Genomic DNA, 22,604 nt, shown 5'->3' with positions numbered 1-22,604 from the left:
TCTTGAAGTCTAAATCACAGTTGAATGTGCAAGCCATTCTATTGACCTTGAGCACAGACAGACACACTTAGCACAAATCAGTCGCACATACATTGTTGTCTGTGCACAAGTCTGCATGGACACAAAAATTCGTCTGCATGTGAACTCTTTGCGTGCCGGAACAAAACACGGACATAGGAAGTTTACTTTTGGCTTTAGACTGTTGGATCATTAGCTAAGCAATGTACTAATGGCAAACTATACAAGAATCAACCGTGAGCATAAAATCTCTTATTAACTATCTCTTATTAACTGCTTTGAAGGCAGCTGCCAATGTAGGCAGTAGAGAGCAAGGAAGCACACAGAGGTCATGTCAAGGTCAAAAGGATTGTGTTTTCCTACCTGTTGTCACAGAGATGTTGGGGCTGACTAAACCGTTGCATTGGCTGTCTTGAGAGACGACATTTAGAGTGTAGGTCTGCGCACAGGTCAGGCCACTGAAGGAGCAGGAGAGGTCAGAGGTCATGCAGGATTCTCTGTAATGGCCTGGGCCGGTCAAAACACTGATGTAGGACAAAGCTCCAGTTGCTGGACCCCATGTTGCCTTCACCCTGTTACTTGCACACTCCACGTTGGCGTGGACAGATGTGGGCATACACGGCACTGCCAGAAGAGAGACAGGAAGTATATCGTGTCTGTAATTTTTTTTGACTTGGAAATCTCTCATTTTAAATGCAGTCTTTCTGCTCTTCTGTCATGTTGCGATCTGATCTCACCTGTTTGGACAGGATGAGTTACGCTCTCTGGCCCTTGACACTCTCCATTGTTTGCTGTGATGACAGCGGTGTAGTTCTGACCACACTGCAGGCCGGTGACGAATACAACTGGAGGTCGCTGTGGTACAGCTGTGCACAGCGCCACCTGCTGTCCTGGCGAGGACGGTGTAGTTTAGAGCTCGGAGACCAAGAGCCCAGCTTACGTTCAGGCTGTTAGAGGCGCAGTCCAGAAATCTGGCCACATTCTGAGGAGCACACGGTGCTGGAAAAACAGCCAATGAGGAGAAAGAGAGAGAGAGAGAGAGAGAGAGAGAGAGAGATAATGTTCTGGTTCCAAAACAATTCTGGTGATTTCCACAGAAAATGTAATGTTAAACTGAACTTTTATTTAACTGAAATTCATTTTATTTTGTCTTAGTTCATCGAGTTACTACTTTTCAGCTACTTACAATTTACCCTTGTGAAAAAGTACACCTTAAGCATTAAAAAGAGTACTTATTACATAAATAATATACTTTAAAATAATATATTTGTGTGTGAACTGAAGCATAAAAATACCATAATATTATGTTTGCAGAGACATACTAAGTTCATGCAAAGTTCACATACTAATTTCTCTGAAAAACAATGCTACAACCAGTTATTCTACTTTGAAATGTGTGTTCGGTGACAGAATATCTGTTTTTGTTTTGGTCTGTGTGACTCCACCCACTGCCAATTTACCCAATAATATTTTGACACCCCGGGTTGCCAGTTGGCGCAAAACACAGTGTATTGAGTGGACATGGTCAGAGATCGCATATTCTAAATTATATTAATCTAAAAAGCTCTGTGTTCAGAGGTACATTAAAACAGGGATAAATGCTCAAAAAAGGCTCGTCGCCTTCCATTGTCAATTGTGCTGGTTCCTGTTGCGTGTCCTCAAACTGGCAACCCACGTGAGCATAGAGTCTGCGGAGGAGGGGGCGGGGGGAACAACTCTACATTATTTTGAATTTAGACTGCAGTACCCATTTCAACCACAAGCTGTCAATATTACATACTGCACATTTAAGTACATTTAAAGGTACACAATGTAACTTTTGGCCCTTTAGCGGTTTAAAAAGGAAACTGCGTGGATTTTGCGAAAGTTGTGCTTGTTGTGAAACTTGTGAAAGTTGTGGTTGTGCTTTGGCTCTGCGTGACTGTGCGGATGAATATGATTATCCTACTGCTCATAAAACATTCACTACTAGGCTTAAGAGATAAAACCAGTTTAGATGGAAAGGATCTCAAGCTGACTAGCTAAAGACATTACTGTAGCTTTACCCATTAATAAAAATGTAATTCCTTGAAAATAAATTCCAGCACAGTGCTACAACAATCATAATGAAATGAGCCTTCACAATAGATCATGCTTTACAGTGAGAGCTACATATGGCAATTTATCTGTTAAATAAAATACCTCACTCACCTGCTGAGTAATAAAAACTCCATCATCTCCACGTCGCTTTTACAACATTTCAAATCCCTTAGTTCTTGCCAATGTTGATTCTTGTTTTATTACGAGCTCTATCACGTTCTCTTTTTGTCAGCAGACTCTCCTCTGTTAGGCGTTTGTTTAAAATGGGTGATTCCCAAGAGGCTGGAGATTTAGCTGCTCTATGTCAACCTTTCTCATTCTTAGTGACAACTTACCTCTGCCACTCCAACACCAGACACATGTCAAAGCAGCCGGAGCAACTTTTCTCTATTCACTGATACACGCATGGGCAAGTAAATCATGTATGCAATTTTGCACAAAAAGCATCCCTTAAGGTCTAAAATATAAACACTTATAACGGGCTTACCATAGTGAATCAGGGTAAGACAAAAACATGTTTTAGAAGAAGGATTGATGATGCATTGACGCATTATTTAAATGTTGTTCATTTTGAAAAATAAAAGTTAAATAGTGCTCCTTTAAATATCCTTTTATTTCATTAATATTATGTTATCTGTACGTACAGTTAATAAAAAAAAAAAGATTTGAAGTACACTACAAGTGCACATTTAATACACAAGTGCACTTCTTTTTCACAAGGGTAACTCGGATAAGAGAAAGAAACAAGTGAAAGATCAGAGTTTGTTTAAATGTGATACCTGTCTCATGTCTGTACTCCACGCTGTTTGGACTTTCACAGCTACCGTCAGAAGCAGTTACGACAAACACGTACTCCTGTCCACAGTGCAGGCCGTTTAACTGGCAACCTGGAGTTCTGTTATCACACGTCACATTGTGTCCATCTCTGCCTAATGCCCTGCCACTGTAGGACACAGCATTAAGACTGGGAGTCCAGGACAGAGTGGCGGAGTTGGTGCTGCAATTTATAGTGCCCTGGACGTCAGATGGTGGGCAGGGGACTATTGAACAAGAGAAAAAAAGTAAAGACTACACTTTGAACATACATAGACATTCAATTGCATATACATAAAAATTTAAATTCTGAGTAAACATTATATAGAAAAAAAATTATAATTTCATATATTTTATGGGCAGTTGACATGTCCTGTGGTGTGACATGCTTAAATTAAAAATAATACAAGTATTTTTGTATTACAAATATTAATTTGTCATACTGCAGAATCACATAAAAATGGCCCACACTCTTAAAAATAAAGTTTCTTTATTGACATTGATGGTTCCATGAAGAACCGTTAATGGAATTTTTTCTGTTGCACAAAAGGTTCTCTATAGTTCTTCTTCAGATTGCTAAAATGATTATTAAAGTTTCATCAGTTTGTTCACAAACTGTTGCCTCTGTTTGCAAATTATGGCATGTTGCAAAGCATTCCCATCTCTTGAGTTTTTATTAATAACGTCATCAGCTATTACACTGTTAGCCCGGATAAGTTGAATTTACTTAAAAAATTTGAGGAAACTGGTTGCCCTAAAAAAATTAAGTAATGATTAAGTAATGTGAACTTAATAATTCGAGTTCATTTAACTTAAAATGTTTTGTAATATTTAATTACTTTGTAGTTATTACAACTAGTATATTTAAGTTCAATGTACTAAGCAAGTTAACTTGCCACCAATCAAAATTCATCCATGCCTCCCATCATGCATTGCTGCATGAATAAATTATGAGCTGAATTGTCTTAGTAATTTTCTTTATTCTCACTATTTAAATTTTGCTGTTTTTCTGTGACTTTTTAGTAGCTTGTTTTCTAATGTTCAGAGTTGATCGGTTTATCAGAACATGCTGCTTGTCACCGTCGTTGAGATTCACAGGCTGATTCTTGATGTCTGTGTGTGCCTAAAATATATATATATATTTTTTTTTTTGTGATAAGGACAACTTTAAAAAAAAAATTGTATTGTAGAAGTTGATCCTCCGCTGTAGAATCACAGTGCTGCTGTAATCAATAATGTAAATCTAACTCAGAGATTGGGCTCTAAATGAGTTTAGTGATTCAGATGAAATAATGATTATGTGAAAACATAGCCAACATCACCTGATCATCTTTTAACTTTGCTTGTCTGGTTGGTTTTAATACAGTTAAAACTGCCCAAACAAAATCTAATATTAAAAAGTCAAGGGTCAAGAGCTCAACTAAAACAAACACTGACCCTCGATGATGGTAACTTAAAAATTGTGATTTTCTCCTTTGGTGAAAAACTATAAGGTAAATGTTAGGAAAAAATGTCTGTAGAACAGCCAAAACAAATGTTCCAACTGCTCATCAACAGCTCCTTGAATTCATACACACCACGACAAAATGGCGTCATTACCTGCCGCAAACCAGTGTGAAGGAGGCGTGGCCAGGAGAAAAACTTAATAATTTAAGTGCATTTAACTTACATTTATTAACACATTCAAATACACCCACAAATTAGTAGAATATACTTATATTTTATAAGTAATGCAACCAAACTTAAATATTTTAAGTATATTGTAATTATATTTTTTAAGTAAATATAAAATCCGGGCTAAGAGTGTAGCCGACGTCAACTTGACTTTAATCACATAACAGTCTACTTCAAAAAATCTGAGGTCCTTCAACCTATACCACTCAGACAGCCTCACCTGTGTGCAGGGTCACGCTCTGACTCTCCAGGCTGGAGCAGTTGCCATCTACAGCCATCAAGCTGATGGAGTACACACTGCTACAGTGCAGGTCAGGGATACTGCAGGTCGTTGTGTTGGAGGAACACGTTGTACGGTGCCCACTTCCCCCCACAGCAACAGCAACATAGGACTGAGCACCACGGCTTGCATGCCATGATACCTCCACTGAGCTTCTGCCACAGGTCCGTTGAGCTGTCACATTAGTAGGCGCACATGGCACTAGCGGGGCAGGGTAGAAAGCATTAGAATAACATTCTAGCAGCAGCACTGAAGTCAAATGATGATATGAAACTAATGTTTTGAGAGTGAATCAGCACCTCACCTTCTCTTATCACTAGAGGTTGACTCGGCATGCTCAGACAGGAGCCGTTGTATGACCTAACCTGCACAGAGTATGCATCGCCACACTGCAGATTGCTCACGTTACAGGCAGGCGAGGTAGAGTTGCAGTAAACCATCTCTCCAGTGTTTGTGGAGACCACAGTGGCGATATACCCTTCAGCATCTTTTGTTCTGTCCCAGCTTATTGAGAGAACACCTGAGAGGCACTGTACCTCACTCTGAACATGTGTTGGGCCACAAGGCACTGTGGAGAGATCATTTTATCTAGTTTATTATCTAGAAGGAGTTTGAAAGGTCTTCAGATATCTGGCAAGAGAAGGCATTTAGTTGAGAAAAGTTTAACACGAGAAAACACAACAGCAAATCAAGATTTTGAGGGTGCTTGTCCATGAAAAGATGTCCAACCACAGTGCTGGGGGTCAAGGGTGGGCCACTGTCCTGCAGTGTTTAGCTCCAAAAGTGATCAAATTTGTCTGCCTGTAACTTAGATATTCTGAAGACCTTGACTAATTTCTTCCGGTGTGTTTGGTTAGGGTTGGAGCTGAACTCACTGCCGACCACTGTTGCTAATGCTAACATAGCAACTTTGCCGCTTGATTAAGTAACGATTTTTCAAACCCCATTAGCGACTTTTTAAAAAAAAAAAAACGACTAGCGACAAATCTAGTAACTTTTTGGAGTGCTGGTAAACAATCACTATATAATTTTCCGTTGTCACCTCTGATTGGCCACTGTGTTGACATGCTTATCGGCTATGTCTGTTATTGGCTACAATGATCAACGCACGACAGCGTTTGAAAGCACACAGAAGTGTTTGAATTTGAAAGAGTTTTGAAAGCGGAAGCGTTTGAAAGCAGGCGTCTGTCCACAATAGACGCCTGCTTTCAAACGCTCTCGTGTGTATCTGTGTAAGCGCTTGGTGAATAGATTCATTTATGATTATTTACAACGTTTTTACAGCGTTGATCATTGAAGCCAATCACAGATATATCCGATGAGCCGTGAACACAATGGCCAATCAGAGGTGTTTACGAATCTGCTCAACACACTCAAAAAAATGATTCTAGCTGCTTGCTCAGTTTATTTAAATAAAATAAGCTGAACCAACACAAATCTTTAGTTTTTTACTTAATTGGCATTTGCACTCAATTGTATTATGTTAAATGAAATTAAATTTACAAAATGTTAGGTTAACCTAAACCATTTGTGTTGAGACTACACAAATCATTTATGTTGCATTGATTGAAACTGGGCAGAGGATTTCTAGTTCCCAGCATGCTTTGTGTAGGGATAGATCGGGACAGTAAATGTTGAAATTAAGTGCTGTTTAATGTGTTTTTTAGGAAAGGGAAATACCTTTTAAAGTTTGATGTTCAGTTATATTTGACATTTAAAAGAGTTTATGTTATGTCGATTTTTATGAGGTTACCATTATGCTGAAGTGTAGACCTTGCGGTTAGGCTATGGGTGGCTACATGAAATAAATCTATGTTGTTCTCAACAAGCTTTAACTGTGCTAAAGCCAGTGATGAGAAGTTCTTTACCTGATCATTACTTGCATGCTACAAATGTTTCGCAGAAAACTTAAGTAATTCTGCACAAGGGCACCAGTCTGAATTGCAATAGCACTGGTTGGATCAACAAGAGTGAATTATGTTCAGGAAACATTCACAGAATACGTCAAATGAAACTGGTGTGATCTCGTTCAGTTAGGGTGAATTTTACTCATCAGTACAATTAACCTAGCTTAAGTTCAAATAAATCAGTTCAACTGTGTGGAAATAGGTGTCATAATTGAATTAAGTTAGACCAACAAGTTATTTTTTTGAGTGCAGCGTTCAAAGCGTCCAATTTTTAACATTTCAGTACCGACTAAGTACTGAAGTCGGTACTTTTGACAACTCTAATTACAGCTGTAATTACATGCAAAATATACGTACGATGTAAAACGTGTATGTACACAGTAAGTGCATTTTATCAAATTATTCATTTAAATGTTAGGACAGTTAAAGACACTTAATATGGAGTGTGTTCATTTGAACTATTTGAGTAAGAACACTCACAAGAAACCAACAGCTCAGAGACTGGTGACCTCTAGTGATTTATTCGTTATTAGTGCGAACGCCCCTTCAAATATCTATAACAGAAGCGAAAAGCACTAATCCTTCCTTACCAGACTTCATTTGTATGGCATGGGAAGGCATACTGGGACAGATTCCATCATGGTGAATGACACTAATGGCGTAAACTTGGCCGCACTTCAGGTTGGGGATCTGGCAGCTGCTGGCAATGGTACTGCAGCTGAGAAGACCGCCGACCTGGTCCTCCATGGTGGCAGTATAGGATATCATACCCCGAGATCCAAGCCAGCTCACCAACGCCTGGTTCTCTTGACAGTCCAGCAGAGCTTGTACATCCCCAGGGGGACAGGGAGCTGAAAGAGGGGGCAGGTTGTTTATGAGTTGGTTATAAATTGTCAGTCGTCAAGATAATTACACTGTTGTATATCTGCAGGTGTGTTGTACCTGTTTCTACACTGATGGTGTCACTGAAGGAGCTGTTGCATATGTAGTTGGAGGCGATCACAAAGGCGCTATAGATGGTTCCACAGCTAAGCCCAGTTATCTGGCAATATGGATCCACTGAACTACAGGTGTGAACAGTCCTGTTCTGATCCACCACTGCGGCAATGTATAATAAAGCGCCTGATGATGCTTCCCATCTCAGACTGATGGAATTTGAGCTGCAGTCCATTACTGCAGACACATTTTGAGGTGCGCACGGGGCTAGATAGAAAAAACAAAAGAATATTTAAATCATGTGGAAATTGTCACATAAACTGTAAACAGCAAAAGATAAACCTGAGCACTGCCTGCACATTTTTAGCCAATCAGAGCACTTCAGGCCAATCAGAAAATTTCTCTGCATAGCAATCATTCGATCTAATTCAGTGGCTAAATCTGGTGCAAGTTAGCAAAATGTCATTATAGCATCTAAGAACCACTTGTTGTATTGATTCTACAATTTAAAGTCAGGGACTTTAAATAACTTTCTTGTCGTGAGGTATCCACTGAACCACTGTGCCACCTATTTCACAAATGATTTATTGTTAATTTTGCTGCGATAGACTAATCATGTGTACACTCCCATATTGTTTGTCCACCAGGGTGCGATGTCACTCACCTGAATAACCTACTTCTCCCAGAGACAGAAAACTGGAGCACTCATCATCAGCAGCAGTGATTATCATAGTGAGACTCTCCCCACAGTGAATGCTTGGGATTGTGCAGCTGTGCGTCACTGTGCTACACATATAGTAGCTCTGATTTTCACGGTTACCAAAGGCCTCCACTGTGTAAGTCACCGCTCCATCTGCACCTTCCCAGCTGCTGGTCAGAAGACCTGTCTGACAGTCCGTTGACGACATCATGTTCCTTGCTTGGCAAGGTGCTGAGGGGTGAGATTATAGTAAAATAACCACAATAAGTGTTATACTGTGAGTTTAGTGAAGTCTACAGTCAAGATAAAGATATATACACTTTGACAGCAAATAAGTATTGTTACCGGTTCGTATTTGTATAGATGAACTGGTTGCAGTGTTACACTGATCTATAGCCAGCGATGAAGAACCAAAGACCGTGAAGGTGTAAAGGCGTCCACATGTGGTGTCGGTAAAGAAGCAGGATGTGTCTGCGGTCAAACATTCCATTACCTTGCCGGTGGAGTCAACGGCCCTCCCAAAGTAGTAAGTTGAGTTATTATTTGGAGCCCAGGAAAAGATAATGACATTGCTGCTGCACTCCCGGTACAGCATCAGATCGGATGGAGGGCAGGGAACTGCAAGTGTGATTGGAAAGAGAAGGATTAAAGTTTAGTTTGATAAACATGAAAGGAACCCCACTAGAAATTTGGTGGACTTTCAGTGAACATTCAAGACGTTCTTCTCTGAACGTTTAGGGAACCATACTTTATTTGGAAATGTTCTCAGAACATCCCTGCTGCCCTTGTCAAAAAATTGAATTGAAAATTAAAGCTAAATTGACTAACAAAATTGGCTGTTCAAACAAAAACTATTTTTTCTTAAATGTCTTACAAAAAACAAAAAAGCTCTTTATATGTAATTCCTGGATTAACATTATAAAACCTTTTCTTTAAAATGCAAATCTATTGCAGTAAGTCATTAGCTGACAACAGCACATGCATGAGCTAATGTAACTGCTGTATCACTGCATCAGCAACTACACAGTTACTGCAGCCTTTAAATAAAGCAACATGCAGCAGAACATCAGTGTTTCTGGATCATCAGTGACTGAAGCACAGGCTCTACTCTCCAGGACAATGGTAACCTCACAAAACTCAGACAACAGAAACAGAACATTTAACACTAACAGATCTCTCTAGATCTCAGCATCTTCACTTATTACAAACCACTCTGACTTTGTTTCTTTCATACAAATCTTCTTAATGAGGTGTTGTTTTATCAAAATTTATAAATGTCACCATTACGGAGGTAAGCACTTTCTTTAGTTGGGCTCCTGAACCTTTACGTTTTGACTTTATTTTTTCTCCAATTGTTGAAACTGTGTTTCTAAAGCATTTGTTACAAAAAAAAAAAAAAAAAAGTGTGAAAAAAATCTGATCAAATGGATTTGGTTGCTCATTGTTGATGATTTTATCATCATACAGTGGCCTTATTCACTGATCTCTGAATATTGTATTTTCTTTCATGTTGCAGTCCTATGGTACTGCATAAAATCCTGTCCTGCTTTGATATTTTGAAAGTTTTTATTAGTGATGGCGAGATGAAGCCTCATGAAGCATTGATGCTTTTCAGCCAAGTGGTTCACAAAAGGGTTCATTTCTCGAGGCTTCATTTGCTCACAATACCACCTGGTGGTCAAAGAGTGTAAAACAAGTAGACACATTACAGATGACCTGATGTGATACTTTATTTTGCGGCAGTTATGGCTTAGAAATAACAGTGAAGAAAAAAACACACATTTCCACAAAGACTTAAATATTTATTTGAATGTAATGTGTATTTTTTGGTTGTATAATGAAGATTGTATAACATAACTTTGTAATAAACGTAATGACTTTAAATGAATGGGGCTATTAAATGAGTGTAATAAATTCTTTGGTCATTATATGCAGGAGGGGATATATTGTTCTAAAACCACACAATCTGTGGTGATCTCATGGGTTTATATATCTGTCAAAATATCGCGCCAAGATTTGAACCGCATCCAGTCGAACCATTCGAACCAGTCAGGCAAAAGCGAGGCTTCAAACATCATCAATGACGTCACTGATCTAAAACGATACAAGCTTCGATACGCGCTTCACTGAAAGCTTTCGGGATTTCCCGATACACGCTCCGACTGTAACAGACTGTAACATCACTAGTTTTTATCATTATGCAAAAATTATTCAGACAGCGTCATGTAGATTCACACAGACCTCAAGATTCTGCTTATGAATCTCAACAATGGTGACAAAATTTTCAGATAAACAGATTAACTAAAAACACTAACTGTTATTTAATGCAAAACTAACATTTAATACCCTTATAGTTTAGTCTCTGGAGAAGATCAGTGAATCAGGACACTCCATGATGATTGAATCACCAGCACTAAACAACCCAATTCATCTGATCATACTTTCTCTTGCATTTTTTTGCTATAACAAGCAAGTTTTGGAAACAGTTAAAGCAGCCAGAGATATCTACTGTTAAAATGGCAAGAATCAAGAGTCCATCTAAAGCAAACGTTCACCTCCATGGCGGTGACTTCAAACTTTATTATTTTCTATAAAACACCCACGCAGAAAGCGACGTTCTCGTTACCTTGTGCAACTTTGCCTAAAAGTTCTATAAGTGACGAAAATTCTGAAATTTTACAGAACATTTGGGACATAAAACGTCCTCTTTTGGTAATGAAATTGCTGCAGTTCAAGGTTCCTTATATGACTTTAGGCGGACATTCCAGTTTGGTTATTTTATGGTCAGATAAGAACGTTACAAAGAGGACATTTGGGACATTAACTGAACGTTGTCAATATGAGTTTAGGGGGATGTTCTATTTTGGTTATTTTATGGTCACACGAGAATGTTACAAAGAGGACATTTGGGAAGTTAACAGAACGTCCCATAGTAATAGTCCACTAAACATTCCCAGAATGTCCTGAATGTTCCCTGAAGGTCCAACAAATAACGTTCCCCAAACCTTCAAAGAACTCCACATCGTGACCGTCCCTGAACATTCTGGGAACGTTACTAGACAATGTCCTTAAAGGGTTAGTTCACCCAAAAATTATGTCATTAATGAGTCACCCTCATGTCGTTCCAAACCCGTGAGACCTCCGTTCATCTTCGGAACACAGTTTATGTACGGAATACTGTCCATGTCCAGAAAGGTAATAAAAACATCATCAAAGTAGTCCATGTGACATCAGTGGGTTAGTTAGAATTTGTTGAAGCATCGAAAATACATTTTGGTCCAAAAATAACAAAAACTACGCCTTTATTCAGCATTGTCTTCTCTTCCTGGTCTGTTGTCAATCCGCGTTCACGACTCCGCAGTGATGCTGCTGACGTAAGACGCTGCTGATGTGTTATCTGGTGCGCCCGAGCTTCGTTTACTAGGGCTGTTCGATTACGGATTTTTTGGAATCGATTCCGATTCCTGTTTCTGGAATCGATAAGAATCGATTCTTCACTGTTATTTTCAATTCTTTTTTCACATGTCACATGGACTACTTCTAAAATAAATCTAAAATATCTTAAACTGTGTTCCAAAGATGAATGGAGGTCTTATGGTGCGTTCACACCGGACACGAATGAAGCGGTAAGCGCGAGTGATTTACATGTTAAAGGTGCCCTAGAATTAAATATTGAATTTATATTGGCATAGTTAAATAACAAGAGTTCAGTACATGGAAAAGACATACATTAAGTTTCAAACCCCATTGCTTCCTCCTTCTTATATAAATCTCATTTGTTTAAAAGACTTACGGAAAACACGCGGATCTCAACATAACACTGACTGTTACGTAACAGTCGGGATCATTAATATGTATGACCCCAATATTTGCATATATGCCAGCCCATGTTCAAGGCATTAGACAAGGAAAGGCAGTATTAACGTCTGGATCTGTGCACAGACAAGGTAAGCCAGCAAGAACAACAGCGAAAAATGGCAGATGGAGCAATAATAACTGACATGATCCATGATAGCATGATATTTTTAGTGATATTTGTAAATTGTCTTTCTAAATGTTTCATTAGCATGTTTGCTAATGTACTGTTAAATGTGGTTAAAGTTACCATCGTTTTTTACTGTATTCACGGAGACAAGAACCGTCGCTATTTTCATTTTTAAACATGTGCAGTCTGTATAATGCATAAACACAACTTCATTCTTTATAAATCTCTCCAACAGTGTAGCATTAGCCGTTAGCCACAGAGCATATAGCCTCAAACTCATACAGAATCAAACGTAAACATCAAAATAAATACTTTACTCACATAATTCGAAGCATGCATACAGCATGCATGACGAACATCTTGTAAAGATCCATTTGAGGGTTATATTAGCTGTGTGAACTTTGTAAATGCACTGTAATATAGTCGAGAGCTCGTGTGGCAGGGAGCACGCGATTTAAAGGGGCGGTGCTGCCAAAATCAGTGTATAGTTAATAATGCCCCAAAATAGGCAGTTAAAAAAATTAATTAAAAAAAAATCTATGGGGTATTTTGAGCTGAAACTTCACAGACACATTCAGGGGACACCTTAGACTTATATTACATCTTGTGAAAAAGCATTCTTGGGCACCTTTAAGTCAATGCAAAGACGCGAATTGACATCCTGCGGCGCGATTCACGCGAATGAAGCGGTGCGAATGACGCGATTCGCGCAAATTGAGCGATTCTCGCGAATGACGTGATTCGCACGAATCGGCAAGTTGAAAAATCTGAACTTCCGCACCGCGTTAACCAATCAGGAGCTTGCTCTAGTAGTGACGTGACGTAGCGAGCTGAGGCAGAAATTCGAAACAACAACGGAGGACAAAATCATCGTTGCTATACATCTTCATACATTTATAGAAACAGAAATAAAAAGGATCGTGTTTGAAAGAAAGTGAGTGAGGAGGTCGGACAATCTGATAAGTTGTAAAAAACGGTCTTTACTCAATTTGAGCTATAGCCTATATATACACATATTAAGACTACAAGCCAACTAAAGACGACCAATTGAGCTTATTCGCTGTAATTTACAATTATTTCCCCACTGACAAGTTGTGTTTATTCAGAGGAAGTGTGCAGAAAGCAGTGGGAGAGTCTGGGACACATAAAGGAGCGGGAGAGCCCCTCTCATGACGCGAATTCGCGTCTGTTGTGAAGGGATTTTCACGCGCGAATGAAGCAAATGTCACGCGCGAATGAAGCGAGTAAACTCAAAATGTTCAAGCGTCCAACTACGCGCGAATAGCGCGATTTATTCGCGCAAGTCGCGTCTGGAGTGAATGCAGCATTACAGGTTTGGAGCGACATGAGGGTGAGTCATTAATGACATAATTTTCATTTTTGGGTGAACTAACCCTTTAATACCAGTGGAGGTTCTGAGAATGTTCTGGGAACGTAAAATTTCTAGCGGGGTAACCTAGCGGGAGTTCTTTTAAGGTTTGGGGAACGTTATATGGTGGACCTTCAGGGAAGATTCAGGACATTCTGGGAATGTTTAAGGGACTATTACTATAGGACATTCTGTTATCTTCCCAAATGTCCTCTTTATAACATTCTTGCATGACCATAAAATAACCAAAATAGAATGACCCCCTAAACTCATATCGGGAACGTTATTAAATGACCAATAGAGGACCATGTGGGAACGTTCTGTTAATATCCCAAATGTCCTCTTTGTAACATTCTTTTTTGACCATAAAATAACCAAAATGGAACATCCCCCTAAAGTCATATAAGGAACCTTAAACCGCAGCACTTTCATTACCAAAAGAGGACGTTTTAGGAACGTCCTGAATGTTCTGTAAAGGTTCGTCACCTTTAGAGAACTTTTAAGGAACGTTGCGCAAGTTCCTGAGAACATTGCCTTCTACATGGAAAGAACAAAGAAAATGGGCAATACAAAGCAAATATTAGTCCCTGGTGTCTTCAATCTTTTAATCTTGTTATTTGAATTTATGTAATGGGTTTCAGTGTATTGTTACTCCAATTCTTGCTGCTCTGAAAAGAATCATGCATGTAATGTAGACAGCAAAACTTAAAAAAAAGATGTTCTCCAGGGACTACATTCTCCCTGGCAGAGAAAAGGGTGTGTACCAGCTCCCTGCCTGGGATCACACAACACCTGGGATAGCTCTTGTCTGATTTTGAAAAGAAGAATCTTTAATTTTGAGAGTTAACTGAAAGTCTACTTACACTGCATTTCCTCAGGTTTCAAAAAGGGGAACAATGCACAGGCCCAGTGGAATTTTGTCACGTTAAAGATCAGTTTCTCAGATGTAGAGAACTGAAACCATAGCCCAGGTATAGGCCCTGGCCCCAAACATACTCATGCATGAACATGGTTCTAACTGTAAGCTTCTTAAATGTGTCTAAAAAATGTGTCTAAATGAGTACAATTTAGAAGTATTCTCAACATTGCCACAAGTGGCACTCTACCATTTTCTCTATTATAACACAGCAACAGTTTGAAGAAAATTTGTTGGAACTAAACTAAAAAAGTGAACTATAAAAATGTAAACATATAGTAAAACATCTTTATTGCTAGCTTCTTGAATAATTAAACATAGAGTTTAATTGCACAGACATTTGAAGAAACCTCTATCGCCCCCTGGAGCACTGGAGTTAAATACCACACTTTAAGCACCTTCTCAGATGATGTGCCACATCCATGACTTCACAATCAAGATAAATGCCAACAAGCATCATATCTTTCATGTAACAAATACATCTCTATTGAATGAAGAGCAATTTCTCGCTTCCCACCCAAACTGTGACCTGACTCTTTGTCTAACAACACAAATCTAAAATGGGTCAGCATAAGAGAAGAACACTTGCTGTTGTGAGACTATTCAAAACAATACAGCAGAGACAATGCTACCTCCAGGGAAAGTGTGACTTCTTTTTATTGGATCGGGTGTCTTTAAACAAAGTGGGTGAATAGAGGGCATTGACAATCAGAAGTGCAGGGTTATAGATATCCAGGATGCACACAACAATGCGGGCAAAATGCTGATTCTAGTTCTGATTAGTTTCCCTGAATGCCACCAGTAAGGTTATGAAAGCTGAATGAGAGGAAAACTGGTTGGAGATTTTGTTGTCCCAACATCTCACCTGTTTGGAAGGAAGTGGTGGCATTGCTGGGGCTCTCGCAGTTATCGGACAGGGTTGTGACGTGTACCGTATAGTTCTCCCCACATGATAGATTTCTGAGTTGGCACTTTGTACTGTTGGAGGTGCAGGACAGAATTGCACCACTCTGACTTGTGGCGGTGGCACGGTAGGCAGTGGCTCCTAACACAGCTGTCCAGGAGACCACAGCAGATTCGCTAGGACAGCTGTAGTCGACCGAGACTGATGTCACTGAACCCAGAGCTGGCAGAGAGAGAGAGAGAGAGACAGAGAGAGAGAGAGAGAAGAGCTTCTGGATTAATTGACAATTAACCATTTTTATAGTTAACACACAACAAGTATGTGGGTTCTATTATACCAGGCTGTATTTATTCAAAGCAAAGCATTCTTATGGCCAATTCACACCACACAGTCAGATGCCAACAAACACTGACAGACTTTGTCGGATTTGTCAGATCTGCACGTTACCCCTGTCGGTGTTTGTTGGTATTGGTCAGGGTTTGTTTTCACCCGACTGGCGTTTGTCGAGGCTTGAAATGTCTGAGCAGTGTGAAATGATTTTCCATCAAACTCTGATATACTCTAATGTAAACATCCTTTGTTGATATAAAAATACCCCAACCCTTATTAAAATCACATACAAATCATATACTATCATAATCATGTGTTTATTAGCTTTGTGTTTCATGCATAGAAACATTTCTCTGGGAATTGAAAACACAGACAGTCAGCGCAGGAAGCCGCCAAAGGTCATCAGATCGCATAAATCAGGAATAGAAATGATGATTCTGTCTAATAAATATTAAACTAGCTTGTGTAAATATATATTAATATTTCTCCAAGTATGTACATTTTTGGACTAAAAGCCCTAATGGGCGCTGTTCAGTGCAGCTATGATAAACCGCAGCAGACAGGACTGAATATGAATGCGTTTCAAAATATAAGTTACCAATTGATTATTTTGCACTCCTAACATAAGAAATTAATGTCACTGCAACATTAACATAAAAAATAAATAAATAAATAAATAAATAAAGTGGACAAACATTGAAGCTGGAGTATTTAGCCTTTCTAATGAAACAGTTCATGCAGATCAGCTGCATAAATTCAAGTATGCGCCCCCTTCGCAACAACCATGGCTTCACCCACAACCTCTTTCGTTTTGTTCCCCATCTTTTCAGGCGAAAATAACACATAAAGACATTCTGACTTGAAGTTTTTCTGTGTCTGTTGGGGTGGTGTGAACATAACAGCTATTTTTCATTAAATTCTAAATCCAACACCCAACTTGATTGTCTGTGTTTGTTGGCGTCTGTCTGTGTGGTGTGAATTGGCCTTTATAGTTCCCCACAATGGCTTTATCTTATCACACTACCATTTCAAGCTTAACTTGATTTACCAAAGTAGGGCAAGTTTGTGGAACATCCTTGTTAGTCCTGGAACAACATCGCTATCAAATGATCAGGTTTAAAGATTATGGTTAGGTTTAGGGCTGGGGTTGGGCTTGAACAGCATTCTTTTCAACCTACCAGGTTGTGGGGTTTTGGTTAGGGTTTCTAAGGTTAGGTGAAGGCAAGGATTTCAATGGCAATCCAAAGGAAACATGACGATCTCAAGAAGTAATTCTTAACAAAAATGTAACTTTCTCTCAGCTTTTGTTTTTCTAGAGAGTCAATCTACCACCACGGTCACTATGATTTTGCCAAGTAAGTATCAGATTTGAGGGACAAGTTTACCGTTTATGTCAAGTTTAGGCTTACAACCAGGGTTAGGTGCTTCTACATCAATGTTATTCACCTATCTTTCCCCTCTGATATTAGGGATAAATTATGGGTAGGATTAGGTTTAGGGGTAGGAATAGGGTTAAGACTAAATTTTCAGACTGGAATGTTGTTCCAGGATCAACAAAATATGATGATCCAGGAACACGTCTTACTTGGCAAAATCACTGTGACCCCTACCACCACAATAGCAGTGCTTTTCTTGTTCTTTATGCCATTGTAGACTTAATAATTTGGTAAGAAGGCCCCTCAGCTGTGTTCAGTCCCTGGTCTCTTAGTTAATAACACACCCAGGATCTTCTAGAATCTAAAATCAGATAATCATTATGTGGCATATATTGTCCTAAAATCCAAAGTTAGAGCTATATTAAATTTAAAATCAGGCTAAGCTTGTTAAAGTTTCAGGGCCAAAATAAATGAAGACACAACTGAATTATAACCAGGATTTGACTGAAGAACTAAGTCTTAAACAGCCAGTCATATTTTAAGGTTAAGATTGTATTTATAGCTGGGGATGGGGTTTAAACAACAGATTGAGGTTAGTTAGGTCCTGTTTCCACCTGGTATTTCAGTGATCCGAACACAGGTCAACCAAGACAAGTCGTTTCCATCTGGTGTTAAAATGCGTCTCCTGTGATCACTTTCTGAAGGCACCCCACTTTTATTTTGTCACACTTTACATCCCTTTCCCAGGACTACTATTGATTGAATGAACCCATGTTACGCGGAATACGAGCCACTGAAAAAAGAAGCAAATGGATAGGATAAAGCAGCTGTCATTTCAACCGTGATCTGTGTGTTTTTGTACACTACTGCCAAGTGTGAAACACTTGTTTTGGTGCGCTTTTTCAGAACATGTCCCTCAGTGATTACATATCAAGTCAGTAGGTATAGAATGGCATTCTTTAGTGGCCGTTCAGACACACTAGACCAGGGGTCCAAACACATTCCTGGAGGCTCCCCAACACTGCACATTTTACATGTCTCCCTAATCAAACAAACCTGATTCAAGTCATCAGCTCATTAGTAGGGACCCCAAGACTTGAAATGGGTGTGTCAGACAAAGGAGACATGCAAAATGTGCAGTGCTGAGGGGCCTCCAGGAACGTGGTTGGGAACCACTGCACTAGACCACATGAGAGTCTACACTATGAAAGCAATCCGGCTGAATGTGTTTTCGACTACTTCTAGAAGTGGTCGAAAGTAGACAAGATCAAAAAGTGTTGTCCAATTGTGATCGGATCAACAAAAATGCATGGTGTAAACAGGGCATTAGGGTTATGGTTCTCGTTCACCTATTGTTCCTGGACCAAGAAAAGGATGTCCTATTTGTCAAAACACGCTGAACACCATTTCTGTTATCAATTGCATCTAGAGTACCATCAGATCTGACAATGTGATAACTATAAATGTCTGTTATACAAAATAAAAAACAAAATTCTTTTCTTACTGTTTGTTGTATAGTTGATCTGCTTGGGTTCTCCAGGTTCCAAGAGAGCATTAAGTGAAGACACTGAGATTTGGTATGAAGAACAGGGTAATATATTCTGCACATTCAATGTCGTGCCGAACACATTGTTTGAATATATTGTACTGATTTGGGAATTCCAATTTTTGACCATAACTTGGTAGACCAGAACCTTGTCTACAGGTTGCCAACTGATGTGGGCAGACTGGGTCCCCGTCTGTTGGACTGTGATCACTGCTGGAGGCTGTATCACTGAGAGTCAAGACATTGATCAATGCATGGGGGTTTCATATTTGTCTGAGTAGTGAGGTAATGAATTAGATTTTTTTTAAACTTTCAAAGTCAAGAAGTGTGATGAGGTTCACTTACATGTAGTGACGGTTCTTATATTGCTTCTTGCTCCTAGACCTCCAGCATTGGATGTGACCACATAACAGTCATATGTAGTTCCCGGTCGAAGATTTCTAACCACTGCACTATTGTTTGTAAAAGACAAGTTGTACCGTTCCCCGGTCAGTGTTGAATTTATCAGCAAAAAGTATTGTAGTGCTGTTTGCACCGAATCCCATTCTAGCCAGATGGCTGTACTTGATATTGCCTTTGAATAGGTTATCTGAGATGTACTCGGTGCTACAGCAAGGAACAAAAGGAAAAGAGTGTTGTTATCATATCATCTGCACACAATTTATTGCTGTGTTGTTGAAGAAGGCTGAAGAAAGCCATATCAAATTATATCTTAATATTCTTAACAATCTATTGTCTATTCATTGTGTCAACATTATTTTTCCAGAAAATTATGGATTGTGATTGTTGACTCACATATATTTAAACATTGAAAAAAGGAAAAGGAAAAGGAAAAAAAAACAAAAAACAACAAAAAAAAAACAGCAAATTACCTGTCCTTGCTATTTTTACATCGACACACACAGGGAGTATAAATCTGAAACCCTTTAACTGTGACAGTGTACAATGTTCCCGTCTTCAAACCAAAGACCTCTTTCCTTTGACGTACTCCCAGGTACCGACGCTACAACTGGAGTGATGCTTGTGTCGTTCACAACCCGAAGGTCCAAAAAATAATTGCTTACTCCCTGGAATCTGTTCCATTGAACCAACAGTGATGATGCCGTAGGAGAAGTTACAGAAGTGATGCTGCATTCTGAAAAAGAAGGGATCACTCATAAAAGCCATGTTCTAGTATAGGCCACTAATCAATAAAAATATTTTTGTGACATTAATTACATGAACCGATTTGTAAAAACAAAACAAAACAAAACAATTTGCTAAAGAACAGGACAGTTTTTTTTTTTTTTTATGTACTGTACTGTATATATATATATATATATATATATATATATATATATATATATATATATATATATATATATATACAGTACAGTCCAAAAGTTTGGAACCACTAAGATTTTTAATGTTTTTAAAAGAAGTTTCGTCTGCTCACCAAGGCTACATTTATTTAATTAAACATACAGTAAAAACAGTAATATTGTGAAATATTATTACAATTTAAAATAACTGTATTCTATTTGAATATATTTCACAAAGTAATTTATTCCTGTGATGGCAAAGCTGAATTTTCAGCATCATTACTCCAGTCTTCAGTGTCACATGATCCTTCAGAAATCATTCTAATATGCTGATCTGCTGCTCAAGAAACTAAGATTATTCAAAGATTATTTGATGAATAGAAAGTTCAAAAGAACAGTGTTTATCTGAAATCTAATCTTTTGTAACATTATAAATGTCTTTACTGCCACTTTTGATTGATTTAATGCATCCTTGCTGAATAACAGTATTCATTTCTTTAATTTCTTTTAAAAAAACTAAAACTAAAAATTCTTAGTGACACCAAACTTTTGAACGGTACTGTATAATGCTACAGAAGCTTTGTATTTCAGATAAATGCTGTTCTTTTGAACTTTCTATTCATCAAGGAATCCTGAAAAATAAAATTACACAACTGTTTTCAACATTGAAAATAATCATAAATGTTTATTGAGCAGCAAATCAGCAAATTAGATTGATTTCTGAAGGATCATGTGACACTGAAGACTGGAGTAACGATGCTGAAAATTCAGCTTTGCATCACAGGAATAAATTACTTTGTCAAATATATTTAAATAGTACACAGTTATTTTAAATTGTAATAATATTTCACAATATTACTGTTTTTTACTGTATTTTTAATTAAATAAATGTAGCCTTGGTGAGCAGATGAAACTTCTTTTAAAAACATTAAAAATCTTAGTGGTTCCAAACTTTTGGACTGTACTGTACATACACACATACGTACGTACGTACATACGTATGTATATATATATATATATATATATATATATATATATATATATATATATATATATGTATATATCAAGAAACATTTAATGTGTACAATATATATACATATATACATACACACATATATATATATATATATATATATATATATATATATATATATATATATGTGTGTGTGTATATATGTATATATATATATATATACATATACATACATACAAATTTTAAATTAGATAGAAGAAAATTGAAGTTTTGCTTACACTTTGCAAACTATTAGTTTATAGTTAATTCATTGTTTGTTAATAGATTAATAGGCTATATACAAATAGCGAGTTCATAATTTATTGTCACTGTAATTAACATAATTATGGAGAGTTCCTGTAAACAACATATGCCAACATCTAATTACTCCTAATAACCAATTAACATTTCCTTTACTATGAGCTAATTAAACAATAATAATTGTGTTAATTACAGTGACAATGAATGAAGAACTCAATAATTGTTTATAGGCTATTAATATTAAGAATGTACAACAATATATTAACTACGAATTAACTATAAACTAATAGTTTGTTAATGATTTGTAAGTACTTTATTACTGTTTACTTATTATAATGTGCTACTGAAGAGTTTTCTATTTCTTGATAGTCTTATACATCTACATATTTATTAACTAGCTCCATTAGAGCAACAATATATTTTTACTATCACTGCTTCATACAATAATAAATGTAGGCCTCATAAAGATCTGAAATGGACCCCCGAATGACTGCAATGAAACAAATGTTCTGTTCTAGAGAAGTTCACTTACCTTGTGCCTGAGTGCTCCATATCTGCGCCAAAAATGAAAAACAAAATGAAAAACAACAAATCAATAAAATAATTTATAGACATTTTTTAAAAAGCATTCATATACAAATACTTTAATTGTATAGAATCATAAATCTACCTGAGTTAGAGTCACCAAAACTACAACACCTAGTGTCTCCAGCACTCTCATCTTTGACAATACCTGAAATATTACAAAAAGTGGTTTACATGGTAGTCAGACACAAAAGTTGATGTGGATTCTTTTGAGCTATAGAGCAGGAACACTTGTGGCCAAAGAGCCAATCAGTAGAGCCTGCGGGGGCCGATCCTCTCTTAATTCCCTGAGGAATAGTGAGATATGGGAGGATAACAGAGAAAAGGTGAGGGAGGGACTGATGGGAAGAAATACATAGAGAGAGGTTGGAACTGAGACAAAAACAACATGTCCTCCAACCAATACGCACATACAGGTTTGTCAACTAAAGTTGCGCCCCTATCGACAACAGGACAATTTCATTTTAATGCATTGTTCCCTTTTATCTGCGTCATATTTCGGGTTTTGCGTAGCTCCATTGGTAGAGCATTGCAATATACAACAATATGCAGTCATGTGATCATGTGATTGTGGGTCCGATCCCAGGGAATGCATGTGCTCATAAAGTCTAT

At 38.0% G+C, this 22,604-nt stretch overlaps 1 protein-coding gene across 1 annotated transcript; it reads right to left on the bottom strand.

Annotated features, from left to right (window-relative positions):
- Window positions 1–455: 455 nt before the first annotated feature.
- LOC125260399 (fibronectin type III domain-containing protein 7-like) lies at window positions 456–22,490 on the bottom strand. Its single transcript, XM_048178731.1, has 15 exons — window positions 22,078–22,490; window positions 21,940–21,961; window positions 19,706–19,968; window positions 19,179–19,439; window positions 18,792–19,061; window positions 15,543–15,803; window positions 8,753–9,025; window positions 8,372–8,638; window positions 7,714–7,974; window positions 7,362–7,622; window positions 5,169–5,432; window positions 4,805–5,065; window positions 2,877–3,137; window positions 756–1,017; window positions 456–642 (listed from the first exon to the last, which is right to left on the bottom strand). Exons 5-15 carry the CDS (start codon window positions 18,961–18,963, stop codon window positions 594–596), a joined length of 2,592 nt encoding a protein of 863 aa, XP_048034688.1. The 5' UTR covers window positions 18,964–19,061; window positions 19,179–19,439; window positions 19,706–19,968; window positions 21,940–21,961; window positions 22,078–22,490; the 3' UTR covers window positions 456–593.
- Between the last annotated feature and the right edge of the window lie 114 nt (window positions 22,491–22,604).

The sequence above is a fragment of the Megalobrama amblycephala genome, linkage group LG24, assembly GCF_018812025.1.
Source record: "Megalobrama amblycephala isolate DHTTF-2021 linkage group LG24, ASM1881202v1, whole genome shotgun sequence".
NCBI lineage: Eukaryota > Metazoa > Chordata > Actinopteri > Cypriniformes > Xenocyprididae > Megalobrama > Megalobrama amblycephala.
The sequence above is the reverse complement of the archived record's forward strand: the minus strand, read 5'-3'. Positions and strand labels throughout refer to the sequence as shown.

Coding starts and splice junctions, on each gene's coding strand:
- LOC125260399 (XM_048178731.1), bottom strand. CDS start 18,963: ATGGTCAAAAATTGGAATTCCCAAATCAGTACAATATATTCAAACAAT. Junction 8,639..8,752: donor ATCTATACAAATACGAACCG/GTAACAATACTT, acceptor CTCACCCCTCAG/CACCTTGCCAAGCAAGGAAC. Junction 3,138..4,804: donor GAGCGTGACCCTGCACACAG/GTGAGGCTGTCT, acceptor CTTGTTCAATAG/TCCCCTGCCCACCATCTGAC.